The following is a 23,980-nucleotide window of genomic DNA, read 5'->3' as shown; positions in this document are numbered from 1 at the left end:
AAAAAAGCTTCTTTTAAACTTCGTATTTAACAACTAAGTATGAGTAATAGGCTAGATTTTTGTTATTTTGAAAAATGTCAAGTCTAACCACAAATTGAAAAAAAATAGTGCAGAAATATTCTTTCTAATTGTCTGCAGATGCCTAGATTAATTTGTGAACATTTTGTACTTTCTTCAGTATAGCTGAATTGGTTTTTAATCTCTATATGTGAAAGATTAGAAGCTGTTTGTTCCTTTCTTGAGACTGAGTGAAAAGATTGGGGTTTGAAGAATAAAAGAAAGAAGAATGAATATTGTAGCAGAATCCATAATTAATTTTTCAAGAGATACTAAGAATTGAGTTTTGCTATACCACCAGGAACACTGGAGTGTTTCAAGATGTTTCAAGACTATATGATAATTTGTAGCCCACCTGTTCTTTTGTACTGTTTCAGCCACAGTCAGTGAACATACAATGCTGCTGGAGGGAACAGCCAACCGGCCTCCACCCGGTAGCTCTGGACCTGTAACCGGAGCTGAGATAATGAGGAAGCTCTCTAAGACTCATACCCATAGTGACTCTGCATTAAAAATAAAGGTACTTTGTTGCTGTCTTTGTTAGAGTTACTTTGACTTACAGAGAAGACCTAAGCTTTTGTTATCTCAAATGTAAATATTAGGTATTCATCCTAAATATCCAAATAGTGCTTTTATGTTGAGATTAACATACATAGTAACTTGTAGTTTACACATTTCAAAGAAAATTATATTAACAATCAGTAATTAATGTTGAACGAGGACTTTTTTAATTACCAAGCCTTAGGGCTGTCTTTTCAATTTATTGACTACTGTATTCAATAAAAGGACTTCCCTGTAGCTCAAATGGTAAGAATATGCTTGTGATGCAGGAGACCAGGGTTTGATCCCTGCATTGGGAAGTTCCTATGGAGAAGGGAATGGCACTCCAGTACTCTTGCCTGGAGAATTCCACGGACAGAGAAGCCTGTCAGGCTATAGTCCGTGGGATCGCAAAGAGTCGGACACGACTGAGTGACTAACGTACACACGCACACGTAGTCAGTAAAAAACGTGTACCTATGGCTGATTTTTGTTGATGTATGACAAAACCACAGAATTCTGTAATGCAAATAAATATCCTTCAATCAAAAAAATAAAGTGGAAAAAAATGTTAAAAATGTTGATCAGCTTATAATTATCAGTTTTAATGAGAAGTCTTACTGGTATTGCATGATCAATATACAGTTTAAATAGTTAATAAAGTTAAATAGTGTATGTTGTTGAACATGTAAGAAAAGAGACATTTCCATTCATACTAGTACTGGGTGGGAGTGTAAATTGGCATAACCTCTTTGAAGAGCAATTTGTCCATTTTTAATTGTAAAATTTTAAACATAATGCCTTTTACCCGAATGCTCAAAGACACATGTCCAAGAATGTTATTTACAACACTGTTTATAATAGGAAAATAATGGAAGAAACATAAATTACTGAGAACTGATAAATAATGTACCTTCATATGGATGCATATTATGAAGACTTCAAAAAGATAGAGTAGATCTCTAAATGGACATGGAACAATCACCAAAGCACATTGATTTGAGTAAAAATAAGGTATAGGACAATATATATCTCTGTGTTAAAAAGGATAAATATGTATATGTGCTTATATAGGCAAATTATTTATAGAAGGATAAATAAGAAATGGTTAATAGGACTTTTGGGGCAAGGGATCTAGTAGACTGGAGTTCAGGAGATGCTTTTTATTGGCTAGTCTTTTTGCTTTTGAGAGTTTTATTCTGTGTAAACATTGTTCTTATAATGAAAACATTTAATGACAGAATGATATACATTTTTTAAAGTTTGGGCTTAAGGCTTATTCTGTTTCTGCAGTACAGTTACAAGCCTGGGACACTTTAAATTCTCAACCCCTTAATCTGTCTCAGAATTACTCCTTTTCTTTTTAAAAAAAAATTATTTATTTTTAATTGGAAGATCATTGCTTTACAATGTTGTGTTGGTTTCTGCCATATATAATTAGAATCAGCCATAGGTATACACATGTGCCCTAGAATTATTCCTGGTTTATGATCTTTCCAAAGGCTCTGATCATATTACTGTTAATGCTGTTCTCAGAAATTTTTTGAGCATTCCTTTATCTATGGATTATGAAAATCCAAAGAATTGAAATTAGAAGTACTTTGTTTCATATCTCTGCTTATTAGGATATTTCTGTCTGCATGGTCTTTCTTTGTACTGTTTTAAACTGATCTAGAATTCCAGTCTTAGATATAACAGATCAGATAGATATTGGTCAATTGTATAACTTTTTATTTTTTTATTTTTTTCTTCAGAGAATTGCTGGAAATTCTTTTTGGCATATTAGAGCTTTACAGAGAATCAGGTCTCAGCACAGAGATTTATTATCAGAGTATTAAGAAGGGTGGTATCAGTTCAGTTCAGTAGCTGAGTTGTGTCTGACTCTTTGTGACCCCATGAACCGCAGCACACAAGGTCTCCCTGTCCATAACCAACTCCTGGAGTCCACCCAGACCCGTGTCCATTGAGTCGGTGATGCCATCCAACCATCTCATCCTCTGTTGTCCCCTTCTTCTCCTGCCCTCAATCTTTCCCAGCGTCAGGGTCTTTGCCAATGAGTCAGGTCTTCACATCAAGTGACCAAAGTATTAGAGTTTCAGCTTCAGCATCAGTCCTTCCAGTGAACACCCAGGGCTGATCTCCTTTAGGATGGACTGGTTGATTCTCCTTGCAGTCCAAGGGACTCTCAAGAGTCTTCTCCAACACCACAGTTCAAAAGCATCAATTCTTCTGTGCTCAGCTTTCTTTATAATCCAACTCTCACATCCATACGTAACCACTGGAAAAACAATAGCCTTGACTAGACGGACCTTTGTTGGCAAAGTAATGTCTCTGCTTTTTAATATGCTGTCTAGGTTGGTCATAACTTTCCTTCCAAGGAGTAAGCATCTTTGAATTTCATGGCTGCAATCACCATCTGCAGTGATTTTGGAGCCCAGAAAAATAAAGTCAGACACTGTTTCCACTGTTTCCCTATCTATTTCCCATGAAGTGATGGGACCCGATGCCATGATCTTAGTTTCCTGAGTGTTGAGCTTTAAGCCAACTTTTTCACTCTCCTCTTTCACTTTCATCAAGAGGCTTTTGAGTTCCTCTTCACTCTCTGCCATAAGGGTGGTGTCATCTGCATATCTGAGGTTATTGATATTTCTCCCGGCAATCTTGATTCCAGCTTGTGCTTCCTCCAGTCCAGCAAAGGGTGGTATAGTATGAATAATTTTGGGATATATGTCTTGATACCAGACTCCCACTTCAGATTTTAAAGGGAGTTGTAGCTGTGAGTGTGCTCAGTTTTGTCCGACTGCTTGTGACGCTATGGACTGTAGCCCGCTGGGCTTCTCTGTCCATGGAATTTTCCAGGCAGGAAAACTGGAGCGGGTTGGCATTTCCTATTCCAGGGGATCTTGCCGACCCAGGAGTCAAGCCCCGGTCTTCTTGTGTCTCCTGCACTGCAGGTAGATTCTTTACCATTGAGCCACCAGGGAAGCCTCCGAAGGGAGGTTGAGTGAAGTCATGTGAGTGAAGGTGCTCAGTCACATATGACTCTTTTTGATCCCATGGACTGTAGCCCACTAGCTCCTCCATCCATGGAATTTTCTAGGCAAGAATACCAGAGTGCCATTTCCTTCTCCAGGGGATCTTCCCGACCCAGGGATTGAACCTGGGTCTCCCACAATGCAGGCAGGCACTTTACTGTCTGAGCCAGCGGGGAAGCCCACACAAAAAAAGGGAGGTTAATCATTGTTAAAATTCAGTGAATGACACTAAATGCTGTCCTTTGCATTGTACTGTAGAGTTTTAAAACATTACTACATACATTTGAGATTCACTGCAATTCTAGTAGACACAAACACTTTAGGTAGACACGGTTGTATTAATGTGAATAATAGAGCAATAAAAACAGTGAGTCATTGTGGTTATCCATAGTCTTTTTTATGTGCATAAGAAAGAGCCCCATGTTGTTCTCTCTGTAGGGCATTCATCCGTACCATTCTCTGAGCTATACCAGTGGTGACACTGCCACAGATTCTCCGGTGCATGTGGGACGTGCAGGAGTATCGGTTAAGGAGAGTCCAAGGAAGGAAAGCCTACTCAGCTACCTGACTGGAAGTTTTCCAAGCTTGCACAACCTTCTGGAAGGGACCCCTCAGAGAAGCAGTGCAGCAGTGAAAAGTAGCTCCCTGACGAGAACAGGTACATCCTTAGTTCTGACAACTATCAGTTTCCTTCTGTGGGAGATTTAAAAAACAAGAAAAAATAGGGCTTATGTTTATTCAGGTATATGTTTTGGATGCATACCTAGTCTTTTGTATGACAACTTATCTTTGAGAGTGTCTTTTGGGAAACTCTTCTGTGTAACTTGTTGGTGTCTCTTAGTTTGCATTTTTAAATTGTAGCATTTGCTGTTACTGTCAACTAGGCATGGTGTGTAATGCTGTCTAGACCAGCCAAGAGTGAATCTATTCTCATTATAGTCTCAATAAATTATTTATTAATGCCTTAATATCCAAATGCCAAAAGTATGTAGTAAGTTTTAAAGACATATGCAAAAGGAAGATAATTTAGCCCGAGTTTCAAAAATGATTACATAAATCACATTTTCTGCTCCTTAGTACATAAGTAATGCTATACTCAGTAAAACTTTATTTTCAGGAAACACAATGGCCTCTGATATGTTATCTGAACACCCCTTGTTATCTGAGCCATCGTCTGTGAGTTTCTATAACTGGATGTCAAATGCTGTGGGTAACCGAGGAAGTGTGGTACAGGAGTCTCCTGTCACCAAATCAGGACACAATAGTCTCCCAACAGGTACTGAGCTATCATGTCATTTTACTTAACTAAGGGGTGCATGTAAAGTTATAGTAAATCCTATTTTTCAAAGGATGGTTAAAAATATCTCAAAGGTTTAAGTTTACCATGTAGTTGAAATTGTCGCATTTACAAAATGCTTGATAATATTGCAGTTGAGAGAGTCATAAGCAGTAGCTCAGTGTTCTTGTGGAAAGGCACATATGTCAAATGTGAGATATATATAATTTAAAGAGTTTAAAATTTCCATTTAATGTGTCTGGCTTAATTTTCAAAGTACCAAAAGGAGGTAAATGAAAAGATGCAAAATATAATGACAATATCATATACCTGCAATACAGAAAATACTTTCGGTTTATCCAGATTCCTCTGCAGAGTAATATAAACATTTTTATCTGGTGGCTTAGAAGGTAAAGAATCTGCCTCCAATACAGGAGACCTGTGTTCAGTCCCTGGATTGGGAAGATCCATTGGAGGAGGGCATGACAACCCACTCCAGTATTCTTGCCTTGGAGAATCCCCAAGGAGAGAGGAGCCTAATGGGCTACAGTCCATGGGGTCGCAAAGACTCAGACATGATAGAGCAACTAAGGACAGCAGCACATACTCTTTATAGTTATTTAAATATTTAATTAAATCTAAAGAAACACTAAAAGCAATAAAGTAAGATTCTTGCCCTCAAGGAGGGAAACAAGGAAAGTTTATTGATTTTAAAGGGATATTTATAAGTAGCAGCAAAACAGGCAGAGAATTCACAAAGAAATACTGGTGGCTATTTCCAATAACATAAATAGAGTCAGTCCTTTCCTATCATCTTCTATTTTTTCTCTCATTTTTCCAAATTTCCTATATGTATGTATTTTTTTTATTGTGAAAGTGTGTATATATTTTTTAAAATAATATGTGAAGTAGCCTTTGTTCCCAGTTACTTTGGGCAGCTGAAATTAATCTGTGTAACATATATTTGGATCACTTTTAAATTCTATTCAGACAAAAATATGAAATTATGAAAAGTGACTGATAGAAGACTACTCAGTATGTTTTATTTTTTGGCCAGTGTGTGGCCCACATTCGAATCTGCAGCCAATTCTAATTCTGACTCTAGGCGTGCAGAGATGTGCTCATTCCTAGTATTGGCCCTTGATTGAAGGAGATAGAAGGCTGGTTCTTCCACCAGCTCTCAGCACTTTCCTGCAGCTAATCTCATTACTGCAGAGTTTAAATTTCAGGAGAGCCGAAAGGAACATTTCCTCTCTATCACAGATTCTTTGCCTGACGAGTTAACAGATAACAGAGTACAGAAGAAAGAAGCAGTGCCATTTTATTTCTGTTTTGCCTTGAGAAATAATAGTTATGAAGAAAATTGTATGTGGGGATTCCGTGACACCTATGGTTTTTGCCATATAACCCTGCTCCTGTCTATAATTTTGTTCCTCTGTGCAAAGCTGATGGGATATCAAATGCTTTTCAAAGTTCTTCTAGCCCTATAGTTTTATATTTTGGACTGACTGGCTCTAATACATACTTCATGTATGAAGAGGAGTGATAGTATTCTGAAAATGTAGTTTAATTTCACTTTTTATTAGTGTCTGTAAAATAACCTGAAAATGTTGTTTTTTTCCTTCTCAATTTAAATAGTCTGGTAATACAATTACAATACAAGCTTCATAAGTTTACTTGGCTGTATCCCTTTATGTTCTTTTCATTTCCCAAGAATTTAGAATTTATTTTTGAATACTTACTCTTTTAGGTGTTGCACCCAATCTTCCTACAATACCCTCAGCCTCAGATTTCAACACCGTCTTGTCTAGTGACCAGAATACCTTGGACGGGACACATTCCCAGCACAGCACTAGTCAGGATGATGTGGCAGGTGTGGAAGAAGCCAACCAAGGTTTTCCTGCTGTGCAACTTGCTGATGCTCAGGTGAGCCTCTCCGCTGTCCCCTGACTGTAGTGAGCATGTATCAGGCAGCACTTCGCAGTTGGAACCATCAAGTGTGTGCACTGTGGAATTCCACTGAAAATCTTCTTTCTTGCTTATCTGCCTAAAGCCTTCATGTAAAAAGGAGGCGCCTTTAAAAAGTACATAGGTTAATTATAAATACAAATTAAGCATCTATGCTACTGCTAAGTCGCTTCAGTCGTGTCCAACTCTGTGCAAACCCAAAGACAGCAGCCCACCAGGCTCCCCCGTCCCTGGGATTCTCCAGGCAAGAACACTGGAGTGGGTTGCCATTTCCTTCTCCGGTGCATGAAAGTGAAAAGTGAAAGTGAAGTCGCTCAGTCATGTCTGACTCTTCATGATCCCATGGACTGCAGCCCACCAGGCTCCTCCGTCCATGGGATTTTCCAGGCAAGAGTACTGGAGTGGGGTGCCATTGCCTTCTCCGTAAGCATCTATAGATATTCATTAAACTGAAGAATGGTGTATAGTTCGTCTGCCTCATACAGCAACATTGTTGTTATTTGGGGATAGAGACTGGCTAAATAATAGGACTAGAAAGTTAAGTTTATTCATTTCCTACAGTTTTAAGTGCTCTGTGAAGGCTTGAGTGAGCAACGCGGAGGCACTGAAGATTTTAGAACAGAGGAATAAGGTGCCTGGAATTGTACATGTGGAAATGTTATATGGGTAGCAATGTGTTAAATGGATTGAAATGGAGAAACTAGAAGTGAAAAAATGAGCTAATGAAATAGTTCACAGAACTGGTAGTGAAACTCTTAGCTTAGGTGGGTATGCCTTTGATAAGGTAAAAGAGAAATACAGTGGAGGTCTTATTTAATTGACTAAATGTAGGGAGTGGAGAACAAAATTTCCAAGGCAAATGGGAGAGTGGGAGATGGGTATTTAGAAGTGTTGTCTTTTCAGGATGAAGGAGGCCTGAGCATATTTTTCACTTAGGATGAATTAAGAGAGTTCTAAAAAAAAAAAAAAACAGCAAACTGATAGAGAAAGATTCAAAGAGGGATGAGAAGTGTTGGAATTTAGAATCCTTTATAGAGAGAGAGAATTTTTTGACATAAAATGTACTTTTTCCCCTGAGAATGTTTGGGAAGGCAGTATGTATGGACAATTCATAAATGTACTGGTAAGTTTGCAAATTCACAGCCTCAGTTTTCTATCACAGTAGGAGGTGACTTACATTAAGAAATGTGTCAGGCACTTCTAAACTTTTTTGAGATTTACTTCTTCAATACCTTGGAGTAATTTTTAGGGATTCTTTCACTTTTTTTTTTTTTTTAAAGAGAAAAGAAATAATTTTTTTATGTTTGTTTTGGCCTGGATAAACATTCATGGTATTTATTAGTATCTAATACACATTTTTAGAGACAACTATACTATTTTACATTTAAGACTCTAAAATTGACCAGAGACAGTAATATTAAGTAATACAATAAAAAACTATGTAAGGTGATTTAAATATATATAAAGGTTGGAGTGAAATTGAAAGAGAGCTCACCACAGATCCACAGAAGAATTACCAAATACTGCTGACAGTCTAGTTATTTAGAACCTCTTGTTGTCCTTATTAGCTTAGCTATAGGAGTAGAAGAGGATTAATCCAAAGCAGATATAGCAAAACAAGTGAGGTAATAAGATGTAATATGCAGTCTTGGAAGCTGCTGAAAAGGAGTTTAAGGTAAGATTATGAGAGAAAAAGGAAGTCGCCTAACTTTGGAATTAAAGCATTGGTTATTTCCATGGCCAAAGAAGCCTTTTAGGATGGTAATCTGGGATGGGAAAAGGAAAGAACTAAAATGACTGGTGAGTTTGCATGATTAACTAGGGGGCATACAGATAACAAGATTAGGAAAGATGCAGGATGGCTTGAACCTTGAAGAGTGTTTCCTTTGGGATGAAAGAGCAAATCCAAGACAGAGTAAACCCAAGAAAGCGTATGCCAAGCAAATATACAAGGGAGAGAAAAATTCTCCCTAAATTTCCAGTGTAAAGTGAATTGTCTGAATTCTGTCACTCTAGACCTTCAGGCCTTCACAGGAGTAGTAGCCTATCTTCCCAAGCACAAACAAATGAGGTGACATAGAGACAAGTGAAAATGTGAACTGGAGTCTCACTGCAAAAATGGCACAGCTCCATTTTGATAGATTTTCTTCTAAGCTTCAGGAAAAGAGAATGTGTGGTGGAAAAGAGTTAGAAGGGAGTCAATGAAGGCAGTTTAGGATGTAGAAGAAGGAAAAGGAGCCATGCAGCAGAGAATGAGTAGTCAGGATTATTATTACTGATCTACTGTGAATACATAGAGTTGCTTTTATTTGGGTTAGGACTTAGTGACTCTGAGGTTCAGTTAACTAGAGACTTAGCCAGAGTGATGTATTTCCACAGCATATATGACACTTAAAATGTAAAAGTTCTTTGTCAGAAAATGTTAAATGACTTTTACAACCAAGGGATACCACTTAAAAATAGATCAGCTATTAAAAATACAACATATAAAATGTTTTTATATTAACAGAGGAGATTGATAAGCTCTTTTCTGAACCTTTTATAGCAGATATTTATGGAAACACAGCAGATATCCATGCCTTTTTTAAAACAAGAAGTAGAATGGTTTAAACTAATTTTATTTTCCTTGTACTTTCACTCAAGCACAATCAAGGAACTTTGTGTTTATGATTAATTTGAAGATGGGTGGCACATAGTAGGTGCTCAAAAATACTAAGTTTTAAGTAAAATTAGAGCATATTTATTATACAAGGCCTTTTTTTCCCTTCACATTACAGTAATAATATGTACTGAGATAATATGTAAGAAAAATAGCCACAGTAAATGTTGAATTATAAATTGAGCTAATATAAATGTGTTATATCTTTTAGGTTGTTTTCAAACCTCTTCTGAGTCATACAGGGATCCAGTCACAGGACACAATGCCACTCTGCTACCGAATGTACTTCGGAGAACATCTTTCCTTTTCAGGGACTTTGGACTGCCTTAGAGCAGATATTGTGGATTCAGACACGGCCAAGGAGAGAAAAGGCAAAAGAGCAAGAAGGTGTCTTGCATTATTATTGTTTTTATGTAAAAATTTGTACAAAAGTTATAATATCTGCTTTTTAACTTTGCTTTCTTCTAGTGCTTATGTGGAAGTAATTTTAATAGCCTAATGACAAGATAACTTCCGCTTAACAGAAATAGTAGCCACATTTTCTTAATAATTTGTTGATTTTATCACTAGGTTGTGAGACCAATTTTTAGGTATATTTTTGTAAGATGTTAGTACATGTATGGTGTTGTTTAGTTGCTAAGTCGTGTCTCTTTTGCAACCCCATGGACCATAGCCTTCCAGGCTCCTTGTCCATGGCATTTCCCAGGCATGAATACTGGGGTAAGTTGCCATTTCCTTCTCTAGGTGATCTTCTCAACCCAGGGATTGAACTCATGACTTCTGCATTGGCAGGTGGAATCTTTACCAGTTAGCCACCAGGGAAGCCATGAAAATACATTTATCAGGGTCAGCCAAAGCACATATGTTGATAAATATACTTTATTTACTGTTGTAGTAGTATTTTATGATCTTATGGATTAATTTTATATATTATTCTTAGAATTTATTCCTGACCTCCTTTCTGAGTTGACTTGTAGCAGGTAGTATTTTCCATTAAGAACAGAGTAGACATCATGTTGAGAGTATAGCCTTGTCTTTCACAGTCGTGTGGTACCATAACAGTGACCAGGCAAGCTGAAACACTGCAGAAGTGACCTTAATGATTATTAAGATTAATGGGGAAGATTACCTTTGTTTTGTGACCTGGAAAAATATTTCTCAAAATATTAGAAAGTCTTTTACTGTTTATTATACATGTATAGGAAAATGAAAAATATAATAAAACTGATATTTTGTGCATACAGTTTGAAACATTAGAAACATTTGAGAATTAAAATATTTTCTTTTTTAAAAACTAGAGGGTAATTTGTATAGTCCTTGTCTGCTTACATCATGTAGCTTACAACACAGAAGGAGCATCTTTTCTGTGCTTTGGCAAATGTCATACTCCATCTAAGCAATTTCCAGTGTTTTATCTTTGCACTTTCAGTGTTATAAAATGTCTTCACTAGTTCTTTTCAACCCCCGTCACTTTCTTTGGGATACCCTCATCCCTTTTATCACAACCACATCTTCTTTATGCCAGTAAGTTTGCCTTCTCTGGGTTCCATGAGCTGCATATCTAGAGTTTCTAGATCGAAGTACCAACATTTTCATACTCAGTTGTTTTCTTTTATAACTCCATTTACTTTTTAAAAACTTATTTTTATTGAGTTAATATTGATTTATAACATTATATATACATACATATAATGTGTACAGCATTCTGTTTCTCCTTGCTACCGAAAGATTAGTTTCCTTTTGTCGTCATACATTTGAGTTCCCTTACTCATTTTGTTCTCCCCTCCCTTACCTCAGGCTCTACCTCTCTGGTAACCACTACTCTGTTCTTTGTATCTGTGTGTGTGTTTGGTTTGGTTTGGTTATTTATCTTATTATTTGGTTTTTGTTTTTTATATTTCACATGTAAGTGAAATACTGTATTTGTCTTTCTTTCTGACTTATTTCACTTAGCGTAATGCCATCAAGTTCCATTCACGTTGTTGCAGAGGACAAGGACTTCATCTTTTTTTATGCTGAGTAGTAGTATGTGTGTGTGCACTTTGTGTGTATATCATATTTTCTTCATCCACTGGTGGGCACTTAAGTTGTTTTCATATCTTGGCCATTGTAAATAATGCTGTTTTGAATATAGAGGTACATATATCTTTTAGAAGTAGTGTTTTTGTATTCTTTGGAAGAACACCCAGAAGTAAGAAAACTGGATCATAAGGTAGTTCTAATCTTAATTTTTGGAGGAATCTCTATATACTGTATCCCATAGTGGTATACCAATTTATATTCCCACCAGCAGTGTATGAGAATCCTTTTTCTCCACATCCTTGCCCACACTTGTCATTTCTCACGTTTTTGATGATAGCTATCCTAACATACATAAGGTGATATCTCATCATGGTTTTGATTTGTATTTCTCTAACAATCAATGATGTTGAAAATATTTTCATGTGCTTGCTGGTCATCTGTATGTCTTCTCTGGAAAAATACACATTTATGACTGAGTGACTAACACATACCACCCATTTTTAATCATTCTTAAAATTACTGAGTTGTATGTACGTGTGATTTTGACTCGACATAGAATAAGATAAAGAAAGAAGACTTAAGGCCTAATTTCCAACTTATAAAAATAAGAAGTATGTTGACTTAGAACATACTTCACCTTGGAGATTATTTTGCTAACAAGTTAATAAAGACTGTATGATTCTGGGGAAAAAAGAAAAAAACCTTGTCATTTTCTTTTTCTTTTTCCACATTTTTAGGCAAGGCCATGTGAATCTTCCTCCACTTGAGTTCAAACCAGCATTGATGTTGGAAACCTTTAGCATCAGCGCTGTTGTAATGGAAAAATCCGTGTGCACCCCTCAGAACTCCACCAGTGCTCTTTCTTTTCATGATCTCAATAAGCGTTATTATAATACTTTTCACTGCAACTTTACTATTTCCTGTCAGTCAATAAGCCAGCATGTAGATATGGCTTTAGTTCGTCTCATTCATCAGTTTAGTACAATGATAGACGACATCAAAGCGACTCAGACTGACATTAAACTTAGCAGATATACAGCTGGATCAGCTTCCCCAACACCTACTTTCAAAACCAGAAAACACCGGGACTTCCGCTCATCCGACTTCAGCCGCAGTTCTAGGGGAAGTCTTAACGGTGGCAATAGAGTAAATAATACAAAGAACAAACGGACCAACAATGAGAATAACAAAAAGGAGTCTCGAAACAAAAATTCATTAGGAAGATCTGAAAGAAGAACTTCGAAAGTGTCTAGGAAAGGTTCAAAAGATGTGGTGGATCATATGACTATCCACATGGATGACTCTGATTCAATTACAGTATCAGAACAAAGCGAGCCTTCAGCCGAGTGCTGGCAGAATATGTATAAATTGCTTAACTTCTATTCACTTATCTCTGATCCAACAGGAATACTGGAAAAATCTTCAGAAACATTTGGACCAGCAGGTAATGGATATTTTTATACTTAAAAAATCTGTTTAGAACAGCAATAATACTAAAAAAAAAAAAAAAAGACAGGTTATTCACCATGTATTCTTATTGTTATAAGAAATGGATAATTGAAAGCATAGGAATTGGCAGTCACCCAAGGAGAGAGAATAGTGATGGTGATCAGATATTCTACTGCCCCTTTTCCCATCCTTTCTAACTTTTATACAGTCAGCTCTTAAAGAATTCAGACAGACCTGCTTTCAAATACCTGAGTCCTCTATTTATTTTCAAATATGACCATGGGAGAATGGTGGAAATTTTCAAAAGTCATTTTGGTGGAGAAGAGGACAAAGAGGGCTAGTGTGGAGTGTGAAGGAAAGAAAAACAAGGTAATGTCCTTCCATTTTGCAGTGTCTAAGCCCATATATTTCCATTCACTTAAAGGAGTTCGGAGCCCCACAGAGCCGACGTGTAAAGTTGTGTTTGAGAATGAACAAGACAATACTAGTGTGACTAAGAGGAAACGTAGTTTGGTAACTGCTGAACCTCAGCATGTTACTCTGATAGTGTTTGGGATTGGCATGGTGAACCGCACACACCTGGAGGCAGACATTGGTGGGCTAACAATGGAATCGGAACTGAAGAGGATTCATGGCAGTTTTACACTTAAGGAAAAAATGAAAGGTATGATGACATCCTGATAACTGGAGTGCCACTTTTCTGAAGAAAGCCAATGCCATGTCTCATAAATTCCTACGTGGTGATTTTTCTTCAGAAAATGGAACTTCCCATTTACATGGATCAAGAGTGCTAGTGTATATAGTTTTTTTCCTATTCTTAATGTTTTAAAATTTTTCTAAATATTCTGTGCTGTGCTGTTCTGAGATTTAAAATGTCATTGGACTATTTAATGGCATTAGGCTTTTTAATGCATGAATGGCATAGTAAACTACATATTTTGCATTATTCCAGTTTTGACACATAACACATATGTATATGTGAATGGATGGAAAGAAAAACCTTCAAGGAAATTTTTTAAAAATTTGTTCTGCAATAGTTTAAATTTCATTGTACCTTTAAAATTATCTTTTGTCACTGAGTGTATTATGGATGAAATGAAATTTTAATACGAAGTGCAACTAAATTTCCAGAGTTCATAGTTGTTTTTTTTTTTCACATTTTAAGATGTTTTACATCAAAAGATGACTGAGACATGTGCCACTGCTCATATTGGTGGGGTTAATATTGTGCTGCTTGAAGGGATTACACCAAATATACAGTAAGTGTGTTGTTTTTTTAATTATTAAAGTTGTTTGTTATAGGTTTAGAGGAAACTTAAAATTCATTGGATGAATCCCGTACCTAGTAAGACTTGAGATTTATATAATATTGCCAGATACTGTAATTCTGTCACTAAGAATATCACCAAATGAATTTTTTCAGAAAAATTACTTGCTCCCTTTATAAAATTGGTTTACTGCCAGTCCTGCCACCCTAAAAAACTGACTGCCAGTACATTTTAAGATTGTGTAACAGGAAAAATGATTACAGTGTAAATTCAAGTTAGACATATAAGATGCAAGAGCTCACATAAATCAAATAAGTAAAACAAAATTATAATCAGAAAATAGCCTGTCTCTTGATTTTACTAACTAATCATTACCCAGTATTCATGCTGGGTTTCAAAACTTTATCTTGCCATTTTTTCATTTAAATAATTTAACAATAAAGCCTATGAACCCTCCTAATAGTATAAATAAGCTTTCTACAATGAGTATACCATTCCATATTGCTTTTCTTTTGACTCTTTGCTCTCACCTTTTCATGTTCTCTCTGTGGATCTGTCCAAAATTGTTCTAATAATATTACCTTTATACATGATATTTAGATCACTAATTGGTTGTCAATACATTTAACCATTGACTTTGCTCATACACTTGGGAATATATACCTTCATTCCTAACTTCCTTTCAGTGGAGCAGTTTTATGCTATAACTACAAATTGTATTTTGATAATTTAGTCAGATTTTGAGAATTTGCTCATTTTTAGTAACTAATGTCCTACGATTGTCCCTTAAAGCATCTATCATGCTAAATACTGACAAAATAGAGGATCTAGTTCAATGTTATAAAAATTAAATATTAGTCATAAATTGACTCATTACAGGTCTATTCATGACATTTCATACATGGGTGATATGATGACCGTCTTGGGGAACATTTTCTGAAATGAATGTGTAAATCTTGCTGGGGCAGTTTTGACTTGTGTATCTAGAACCAAAGAGTATATTTCATTATTGCTGCTTAAATGGTCCAGATCACACTTCCTAAGCTGGCATTCTAAAGACCAGAAATTCCAGTAGTTGTGAGATAAGATATTTTTTGACTATTCAGAGTGGGAGGAGGGGTATTATTATGTAATAATTACAATCTAAAGGAGCATCTATTGTGGAGCAGGAACCTCATATACATTATTTAATCCTCACTACAATCCTACTAACTGGGACAGTTTTATCCCCACTGTACAGAATAATAAATCGAGATTTGGAGAGATCAGAGTGTTTTCCTAAAATGCTTAAAGTCACACAGTCAGTAAGAAGAGGTGCCTGAATCTCCACACCTTCTACCTCACTATGATGCCTCAAAGAAAGTCACCACAGACTTGGGTTTCATGATTCCTTTGTTGACTCTGAATTCAAAGTATCATGGTTACTTTAACCTATTCAGAAGTACCACAAATTTCTTTAAATGTCTCCTGTGGTTTATTTACTCCATCCTCTCAAAACTCTTACCTCCATTATCTAAGAGAAGGCTTCAAATAGTGTCTAAATTTGCAGAACAGATTTATAAAATAATTTTAAGTGTTAGTTGATATTTTTTTGCCTTTAAAAAAAGAGGTCAAACCAAGATGCCTTAACTTTTTCATTAAAAAGGTAAAACTTTCCTTATTACTTGCTGCCAAACTCTAATAGTGTTAATAAGACTTTCTGGATTTATTCTTTGGGTTTTCATTTCTAGTTTCAATTAAAAGGAAATGGAACTTCAAAAAAAGTTGAAAAAGTTCTTCAAGTGAAAATTTTTTAAATGGGAAATAAAAGCTTTCCAGATGATTGGTCATATTGTAACTAATTTATGCATGAATGTTTATTTGCTTCCTTTTGTTTTCCTGCTTTCTCTTGAATCTTCATCTGTAGACTGGAGGATTTTCCTACATCTCCTACAAGCACAGCCAAACAAGAGTTTCTGTATGTCATTATTATTCTTTTTCATGGACTTTGTGATTAACATCGTATTGGATAGTTTTAGAGATAAAATATTAATATTTATCTGCATGGCTGTGAATGTATGTAGTTAGTTACTATTTTGTAGCTTTAATATAGATCCTTTCATAGATTATACGGTTTGCTAATATTCATGAAAAACACACAGGTAAGAACTACTTTTTGGCAATTCATACCTTGTTTTATTGTTGAAATATTGAAAATTGTAGTTGTATGTTGCTTTGTACTCTTTTAAGACCTGTTAATATTGAAATTTATATTATCACAAATCCTCGTTAATATTGGATGTGATAATAGAAGCTGAAATGTTTAACTTTGCGAGAGTTTTGACAATTTGCAAAACTAATTATTAAAACACTAATATATGAAAATATCTACATTGCTCATCCTTCTCATTCTGTCTTTAAGATGTAGAGAGTTTGCTGCTCAATTGTCAAATTTTTACGTGGCTTTTATACTGTATATACTTTAATATTTTTGATTGGCTTGATTTTACCTATGTATATCTGATATTTTATGGTAGTGAGCTATATCAAGCATTATGTATAAATATTTGTCATGTGAATCTTACCTCCATGACAATTTAGTATGTTACTTAGCACTGATTATTTATTTGAACATTTTCTATAAAATTCAAGTATGCTGAATAAATTTAGTTGACTCTGCATATTTTGTTCCAGGCTAGTAAGATTATCAATACCTGGTGAGATTTATTTCACTGTGTATTGATAATGGCCATAGACAAAATATCATCAATCAACAACCCTTTTTTGGGATTATCTGTGATCGATATCACTTCATCAACCAATTAAAGTCCTAATAAAGAATAAATGCACTAATACTAAAGTAGAAAATTGATTGTTTTTTGGAAACCACTCTTGCATATTAATATCATGTTAAAAGGTATATAAAAAATAGCAGTTTCCACTTTAGTAGTTGTAATAGCTAGAGAAGATGTGTTGTTTCTGTTTTAATCACTGAGTTCTCTGGATATATAACAAAAACATAAGCATGGCTTTAGAAAGGATGCTTTTTAATGGCTGAAGATCACATCTTCATCCAGTCAACTAATTAGGTTTCTAGGTTACAAATTATTGTCTGCACACTATGTTAGGTTTCAGAGATGGAACGGTAAGGAAATAATAGGCAGTTCCTATCATAATATCACTTCATAGACCTGCTCCCTCCTTTTTCAGGCCTTCCTGTTCAGAGAGTTAACATATAAAGTACAATTGCCAAGTAGGAAAGAAAGTTCCAGTGATTTTTAATAGATAACTAGATAATATGTGATCATAACATTCTCTGTCCCCACTGTAGAGATTTTCAGGCAAAACTGAATTGAGGCAGGCAGCATGGCTCAGGGTGCCTTCCTTTTCTGGCCCCTAAAGTTTGGGCCTGCATGGTCAAGGAAGTAGGGTAGGGTTGGAGATAGAGATAAAGTGAGTCAAAGTATCAAAGTGAAGTCTTCAGTCCTGTCCAACTCTTTGTGACCCCATGGACTGTAGCCTACCAGGCTCCTCCCTCCATGGGATTCTCCAGGCAAGAATACTGGAGTGGGTTGCCATTTCCTTCTCCAGGGGATCTTCCTGACTCAGGGGTCAACCCCGGTCTCCTGCACTGCAGGCAGATGCTTTAACCTCTGAGCCACCAGGGAGATAGAGACAGTGAGGCCCTAAATTAAATCCTCAAATTCTTAACCTGCATGGATGAGCGCGGCTGGCCTGCCTGTAAGGCCCTATTGTCTGGACACAGGAAGAAAAAGAAGATGAGGAAAACTCATTGCCTCATTAGACACTGTGGTCACTATAACTTAGGTTCAGAGTGCATCTAGCAGAACTTTGTCAAATAGACCAGCGCTGTCAATGAATTCTCAAACCAAACTTCTTGGTCACTTGCTGTGAACTTTTTACATACATGAGGCATGCTTGGCATCCTACAGGTTTTTATACTCATCTGTTTAAAAAGATTTTGATTACTTTTCTGTGTAAAAGTCTACTACATGTTTTATGATATAGATTAAGGCACAGCTCTTTTAAGAGTTAAAATAGAATTATGAATAGTTAATTCATTTGGCAGCTTGTAAATTGTTTAATCCCACATTCTGGGTCTCCTTACATCTTTAACATGTACAGTGTGACAAGAGTTAATCAGATTCTCTGCGGTGTCTGGCTCAGTTTGATCAGTGTAGAACTATCCTGTCGTCTAGCTCCAAGAAACATTACTCAACGCTATAGTCATGGGCATCATTTATGTAGCCTCCAGTGTAAATGAAGCCCTCTGGAGTTGGGCAACAGAGTCCTTGAAGTTGTTAACATCACAGTTTCCACTGGTAATACCACAGATCTGCAGTAGCAGAGTAGTCAGCGCTTTCTAGTCTAACATTTGGTGTATAATTGAAAATCAAGTGTTGTGTATAGGCTAATATAATCAAAAGTAACATTAAAGGAGACTTCTATAGATTATAAAAGTAAAATAGTAAAATAAGTGTAGAATTTCTTGACTGTCATGATGACTTCTTTGTAAATTTATGCTTTTTTAAAATTTATGCCTATTTTATTCAAGCAGTGAATGCTATTCACAAGTATAAAGTCCTTTGCATTTTAGCATCATCTAAGTGTTTTGGCTTATGTTGAAATTTATTTTAAAATGGAATCTTTTTATTATTAGAATAAGATTCAAAATTCAGTTACTAGTCAGCATTCTAGAATCTACCATCATTCTGGTTAGAACAGTTCCATAGATTACTTTTTTCCTTTCTCTCATCAGTGATAGTCTTTGAAAGTAGTTTCGTTTAAAGAAGAAGGCAGATATAGTTCTGTAGTAATCATTTTTGGAGTTAGTATATTACCTGGATTTCACTATCTGTAAATAATCAAAACTTCTGATAGAACTACTCTTATGCTTCTCAAGATTTATTCTAATATAAGGTAAATGGAATGCATTGATTGCTTAGAGCCTTGAGACTATAATTAAATTCTCAATGAATCCTTTGTAGCCTAAGTAGAGATAAATGTGTGTGAACTGATCTGTAGTTAATATGAAATTTGCACTTTGTGTGTTTTGCTTAATCTGTTCTCAAGCATCCTTTGCCCATTTGAAAGATAACATTTATGTTAAGCTTTCATTTTATTACAGGGCCTTTAGTGGTGTAGTTCATTGACGAATCTTTCTGTCATATGTGTCAAGACTGCCTCATCCTGACTTTTACATACATGATTTTCACAACATGCTTTCTGTGGAATCTCACAGTTGTAGTGTTGAGTCATTCTGCTGTACTTCTTTCTGCTCATTTATTTCACAAAATTCAGTGAGTGTCTGCCATGTTCAAAGCATTGTTCTAGGTATTGGAAGGAAAAAGACAAGAAACCAAAAAAGACTATTTCTGTTTTATATCTGTACCAGTAATTTCTATTTTATATCTGTACCAGTAAAACTTCCTAATTTTTACCTAAGTAGTAGTTACTCTTCATGAATTGGACTTCTATCATTTCTTTGCCACTCACTGAAAATTTAAAAAATGGAAAATGCAAGTTGAATTTCATCTTTCTCATTAATTTCTTTTAACTTATTAGGTGATTACAAGATTAATTTCTTTGACTGATTAGATTTTAAGAGGTATAATGGTGTTTTTCTTCCTTTTGAAGTTCACTGTCTATATTTTCTTAGTGGTTGTAGAGATGCCTGAAATAAGTTGAAGAAAAATGGAGTTCTGAAAGGGGAAAAATAAAAATGGAATTTTGTGTTGTATATGTGTAATATGTCAGTGTTCATTCCCTTCCATGTAATCACATACATATATTCTTCTGTCACCTCTTTATTAAAGAAATAGAATAATATTCCATACAAGTAGAATAAAATATATGTCAGTAATTTTAGAAGATATTATTTATTCAGTATGATTTAAATGCATGAAAAATCTTATTTACTTCAATAAATGATTTAAATGCATTTGTCTTGCTCTCAAAATACATTTTCAAAATTTCTCTTTATTTGACCATATTTTAATGATCCTCCTTCTCTATTAATAGAACTGTAGTGAAATGTAGTATTGCCAAGTCCCAAGCCCTCTACAGTGCCCAGAGGGGACTGAAGACTAACAATGCCGCCGTGTTCAAAGTAGGAGCTATCAGCATCAATATTCCCCAGCACCCTGCCACCCTGCACAGCATGATGGTTCGGAGTTCTCACCAACTGTCTAAGCAGATCTCAGATCTCATCAGACAGCCTTCTACAGCGTAAGTTATGTATTCAAGTTTTGTGATTCTGTTTAGTATTTCACATCATTTTTTCCTGTGTTAACAGTAGTTTGGAGGAAGACAGAGGTTATATCTAGAGTAGTGACTATTATGGATAGTGGGGCGAGTAAAAAGTAGCTAAACATGATTGTGGAAGAATCATATTGAAGTAGTGTGTATTATTGAAGTAGTGTGTTACAGATGCAAGTGTCAGTCTTTCATATTGTATCAGTAAAGCTTAGGAGAGCCTAAGGATTAGTGGACATTATAAAGAGGTACTACTAAAAGGCAAACTGAAGAGTTCTAGGACTGTAACAATCTTTATTTCCTTTAATTTCATTGAAATTTGTGACTACATAGATTTATAAAGTTGCAGGGCCATTTATGTCTCATGCATGGTTTTGTGCTGTCCTTCATATGAAATTCTTGTATGTGGTTCAAAGAAGGATTTGATAGTGTCATTTACATGTTTTAAAAGGCAGTGAATGGGACTTCTGCAGAGTAACCTTTACCCAGGGTTTGTACTGCTGAGCTCTTTTCCTGGTCTCCAAAGCTGTAACTAAGGAATAACTAATAAAAATTTAAGTAAAAGGTAAAAGTTTGCCTTGTTACATTTCCTTTTTTCCTAGTCTATAAGGCAGAAAGACATTAGTGTGTTTTTTGATGGTGGCTTAAAGCAGTGATTTTTTTTCCAGTTTGTTCTATCTTGATCTTTAAATTCTGATGTAGTATTAATTCATGTCTAGTTGATTAAGTAGTAATAACTCACATGTTTTTCCTGCCACTGGAATATTAAATCCAGAATGTATATATGAGCCTTAGTTATAAAATTCTCTAAGGAATTTTTTCTTATTAGAATATATTGGCAAACAGAGTGGAGTAGTTAGAAAAAAAATGACTCTAGAGTCAAACTGCCTGTGTGCTCAGTCCCTAAGTCATGTCCAATTCTTTGCAGACACAACTGTAGCCTGCCAGGGTCCTTCTGTCCATGGCATTTTCCAGGCAAGAGCACTGGAGTGGGTTGCCATTTCCTTCTCCAGGGGATCTCCCCGACCCAGGGATTGAACTCACATCTCCTGCACTGACAGGAGAGTTCTTTGCCACTGAGCCACCAGGGAAGCCCAGAGTCGGACTGACTGAATTCAAAACTGATTTTACAGCTTCATAGCTGTGCTTCCTCACTGGTAAAATGAAGATAATAGTACCTACTCACAGGATTTTGTTAGATGAATAAATGATATGAAATGCAGAAGGCGCTAAGAATAGTACCTGGCACTTAGGAAGCACTCAGATAACTATTATTTGTTTTTGTTGATGTTAGTTATTATTATTCATAGTGGTAGTGATAATAGTGGCAAATAATAGTAATACTGTTATATCAACAGAATTGCATGATGGTTAAGTCATAGAATCTGGAATCAGACAAACTTCTGGTTTCACATTAATGATATGAATGACCTTGGGGCAGCCTTAACATCCAGTTTATATTGTTGTTACTTCTTGTTTACTTTTCCAGATCATCATTTTTCGGTGGTTGTTTGAGGAAGACTTAATATGATCTGGTATTGGAAAGAAAACGTGTTCACAGTTCATTTTTGCTATTTTTCATTGAGAATTCCAATTTTATACAATTTTTATTTTTTATACAATTTAAATCTTAGTAGCTGTTCTGTTTGTGTCCGTTTTTCACCTTTTAAACTTTCTTTTTGCTTTATAGCCCACAGCCTGTAAAAGAAGATATTGCAACCCCCCTACCTTCTGAAAAAACCCCAACAAGTGTTAACCAAACTCCTATCGAAACAAATGAATTTCCTCAACTACCAGAAGGTTTAGAGAAGAAGCCTATCGTCCTTAAGTTCAGCGCCATGTTAGATGGTATAGCCATTGGAGCAGCACTTTTACCATCTCTGAAAGCAGAATACAAGATGGGACGAATGAGAAGCCACGGAATGACAGGTAACACTGACATTTGAATTCATTCTTAAAATTTATGAGTGGATTTGAGTATTAGTAATATTTTGGTGAAAGGCAAATTTGGTTTTATAGATTTATATGAAAATTTAAATAATTTTAATCAAAACACTTTTAAATTTCATTAATCGTGTGTTTCATTCAGTCAAGTGAAAATAGCAACACACTTCATTGAGTGACCATCATGGACCCTGTTCTCTTTGAAGTCTTTGGAGTTATCCACTATTTAGAGACCATTTCCAACTTAAGTTGAACACATTTTTACATTTGTTAGGTTCCTATAACCTGAATAACTTGGTTTATTTTCACACTGAGTATGTTTAGCTTTAATCGGAGGTTATTTGACTTCTTCAAAATAGCTACTTTATAAGGTTTTGTGATGCTTATGTATCCTCTCCAAAAGCACTTTGCTGTTGTATTTTTTTCTGAAATGTATCCCATGCTTTTGTAAGTGTGCTGATTATATACATAGAGTTTAGACAACTATAAACTCACCAACCCATTGCATTTTCTAAGAATTAAAACATTACCAGAACTTTGAAGGCTCCTTCAGGAAATGTTATTACTGCCAGATAATATTCCCCATGATTGCTTTGCAAAATAACTACTATCATGAATTTTGTGTTACCCATTTCTTTTGCTTTTCTTGATAGACTCATAAGTGATTCTAAGTTGTTGTTGCCTGTTTTAAACTTTATTCATATGAAGTCCCACTAATGAATTTTTTAACTGGGAATTTTTTTGTTATACATTTTATTTGAGATTTTTCCATTCATGTTCTTTGGTCCATTCATTTTTCAGTGAAATATAATAGTCCATTAAGTGATTATATCACAGTTTACATATCCATTCTGCTCTTGATGGACTTTTGGCTCATTTTACATTTTTGCTGTTACATTTATTCTCAAACACATCTTCTGATGCACATGTGCAAGAGTTTCTCAAGGGTATTTACTTAGGAGTGATACAGCTAGGTTGTAGGGTAAATACATCTTCAGTTTTATGAGGAAATGCAAAACTATTTACTGTAATGCTTGTGTCCACCAGTATTGGATGAGAGTTCCACTATCCACATTCTTGCCAGTATTGTCTCAGTATTATCTGACTTTAAAATTATTGTTTGTCTGGTAAATGTAAAGTGGTATCTCATGGTTTTAATTTATGTTTCTATAATTATTAATGGAGCTGAAGTTTTAAATGTGATTAAGAAATCCTTAGGAGCTTCCCAGGTGGAGCTAGTGGTAAAGAACCTTCCTGCCATTGCAGGAAACATAAGGGATGTAGATTCAATCCCTGGGTCAGGAGACCCCCTAGAGGAGGGCATGGCAGCCCACTCCATTATTCTTGCCTGGAGAATCCGATTGACAGAGGAGCCTGGTGGGCTAGTCCATAGGGTCTCACAAGAGTCAGACATGACTGAAGTGATTTAGCATAGCACACATAAGAAATGCTTATATTTTCTTATATGAACACCTGTTGAAGGCACTTGTTTGTTTTCTGCCCATTT

At 35.6% G+C, this 23,980-nt stretch overlaps 1 protein-coding gene across 9 annotated transcripts in view; it reads left to right on the top strand.

Annotated features, from left to right (window-relative positions):
- The window catches only part of KIAA1109 (KIAA1109 ortholog), a 196,994-nt gene that overhangs the window by 107,683 nt on the left and 65,331 nt on the right, over window positions 1-23,980 (top strand). For 8 of the 9 annotated variants that reach the window (XM_043487162.1, XM_043487171.1, XM_043487185.1 and 5 more), the window contains 11 exons: window positions 435-577; window positions 4,071-4,290; window positions 4,750-4,908; window positions 6,659-6,834; window positions 9,747-9,922; window positions 12,295-13,001; window positions 13,431-13,670; window positions 14,172-14,265; window positions 16,181-16,231; window positions 20,296-20,502; window positions 22,220-22,458. In XM_043487162.1, coding sequence (XP_043343097.1) covers window positions 435-577; window positions 4,071-4,290; window positions 4,750-4,908; window positions 6,659-6,834; window positions 9,747-9,922; window positions 12,295-13,001; window positions 13,431-13,670; window positions 14,172-14,265; window positions 16,181-16,231; window positions 20,296-20,502; window positions 22,220-22,458 — 2,412 coding nt within the window. The remainder of the gene's footprint in view (window positions 1-434; window positions 578-4,070; window positions 4,291-4,749; window positions 4,909-6,658; window positions 6,835-9,746; window positions 9,923-12,294; window positions 13,002-13,430; window positions 13,671-14,171; window positions 14,266-16,180; window positions 16,232-20,295; window positions 20,503-22,219; window positions 22,459-23,980) is intronic. The other variant, XM_043487179.1, reaches the window with a different exon arrangement.

This window comes from Cervus canadensis, chromosome 1, assembly GCF_019320065.1.
Source record: "Cervus canadensis isolate Bull #8, Minnesota chromosome 1, ASM1932006v1, whole genome shotgun sequence".
Lineage (NCBI taxonomy): Eukaryota > Metazoa > Chordata > Mammalia > Artiodactyla > Cervidae > Cervus > Cervus canadensis.
This window is presented reverse-complemented; position numbering and strand designations above follow the sequence as displayed.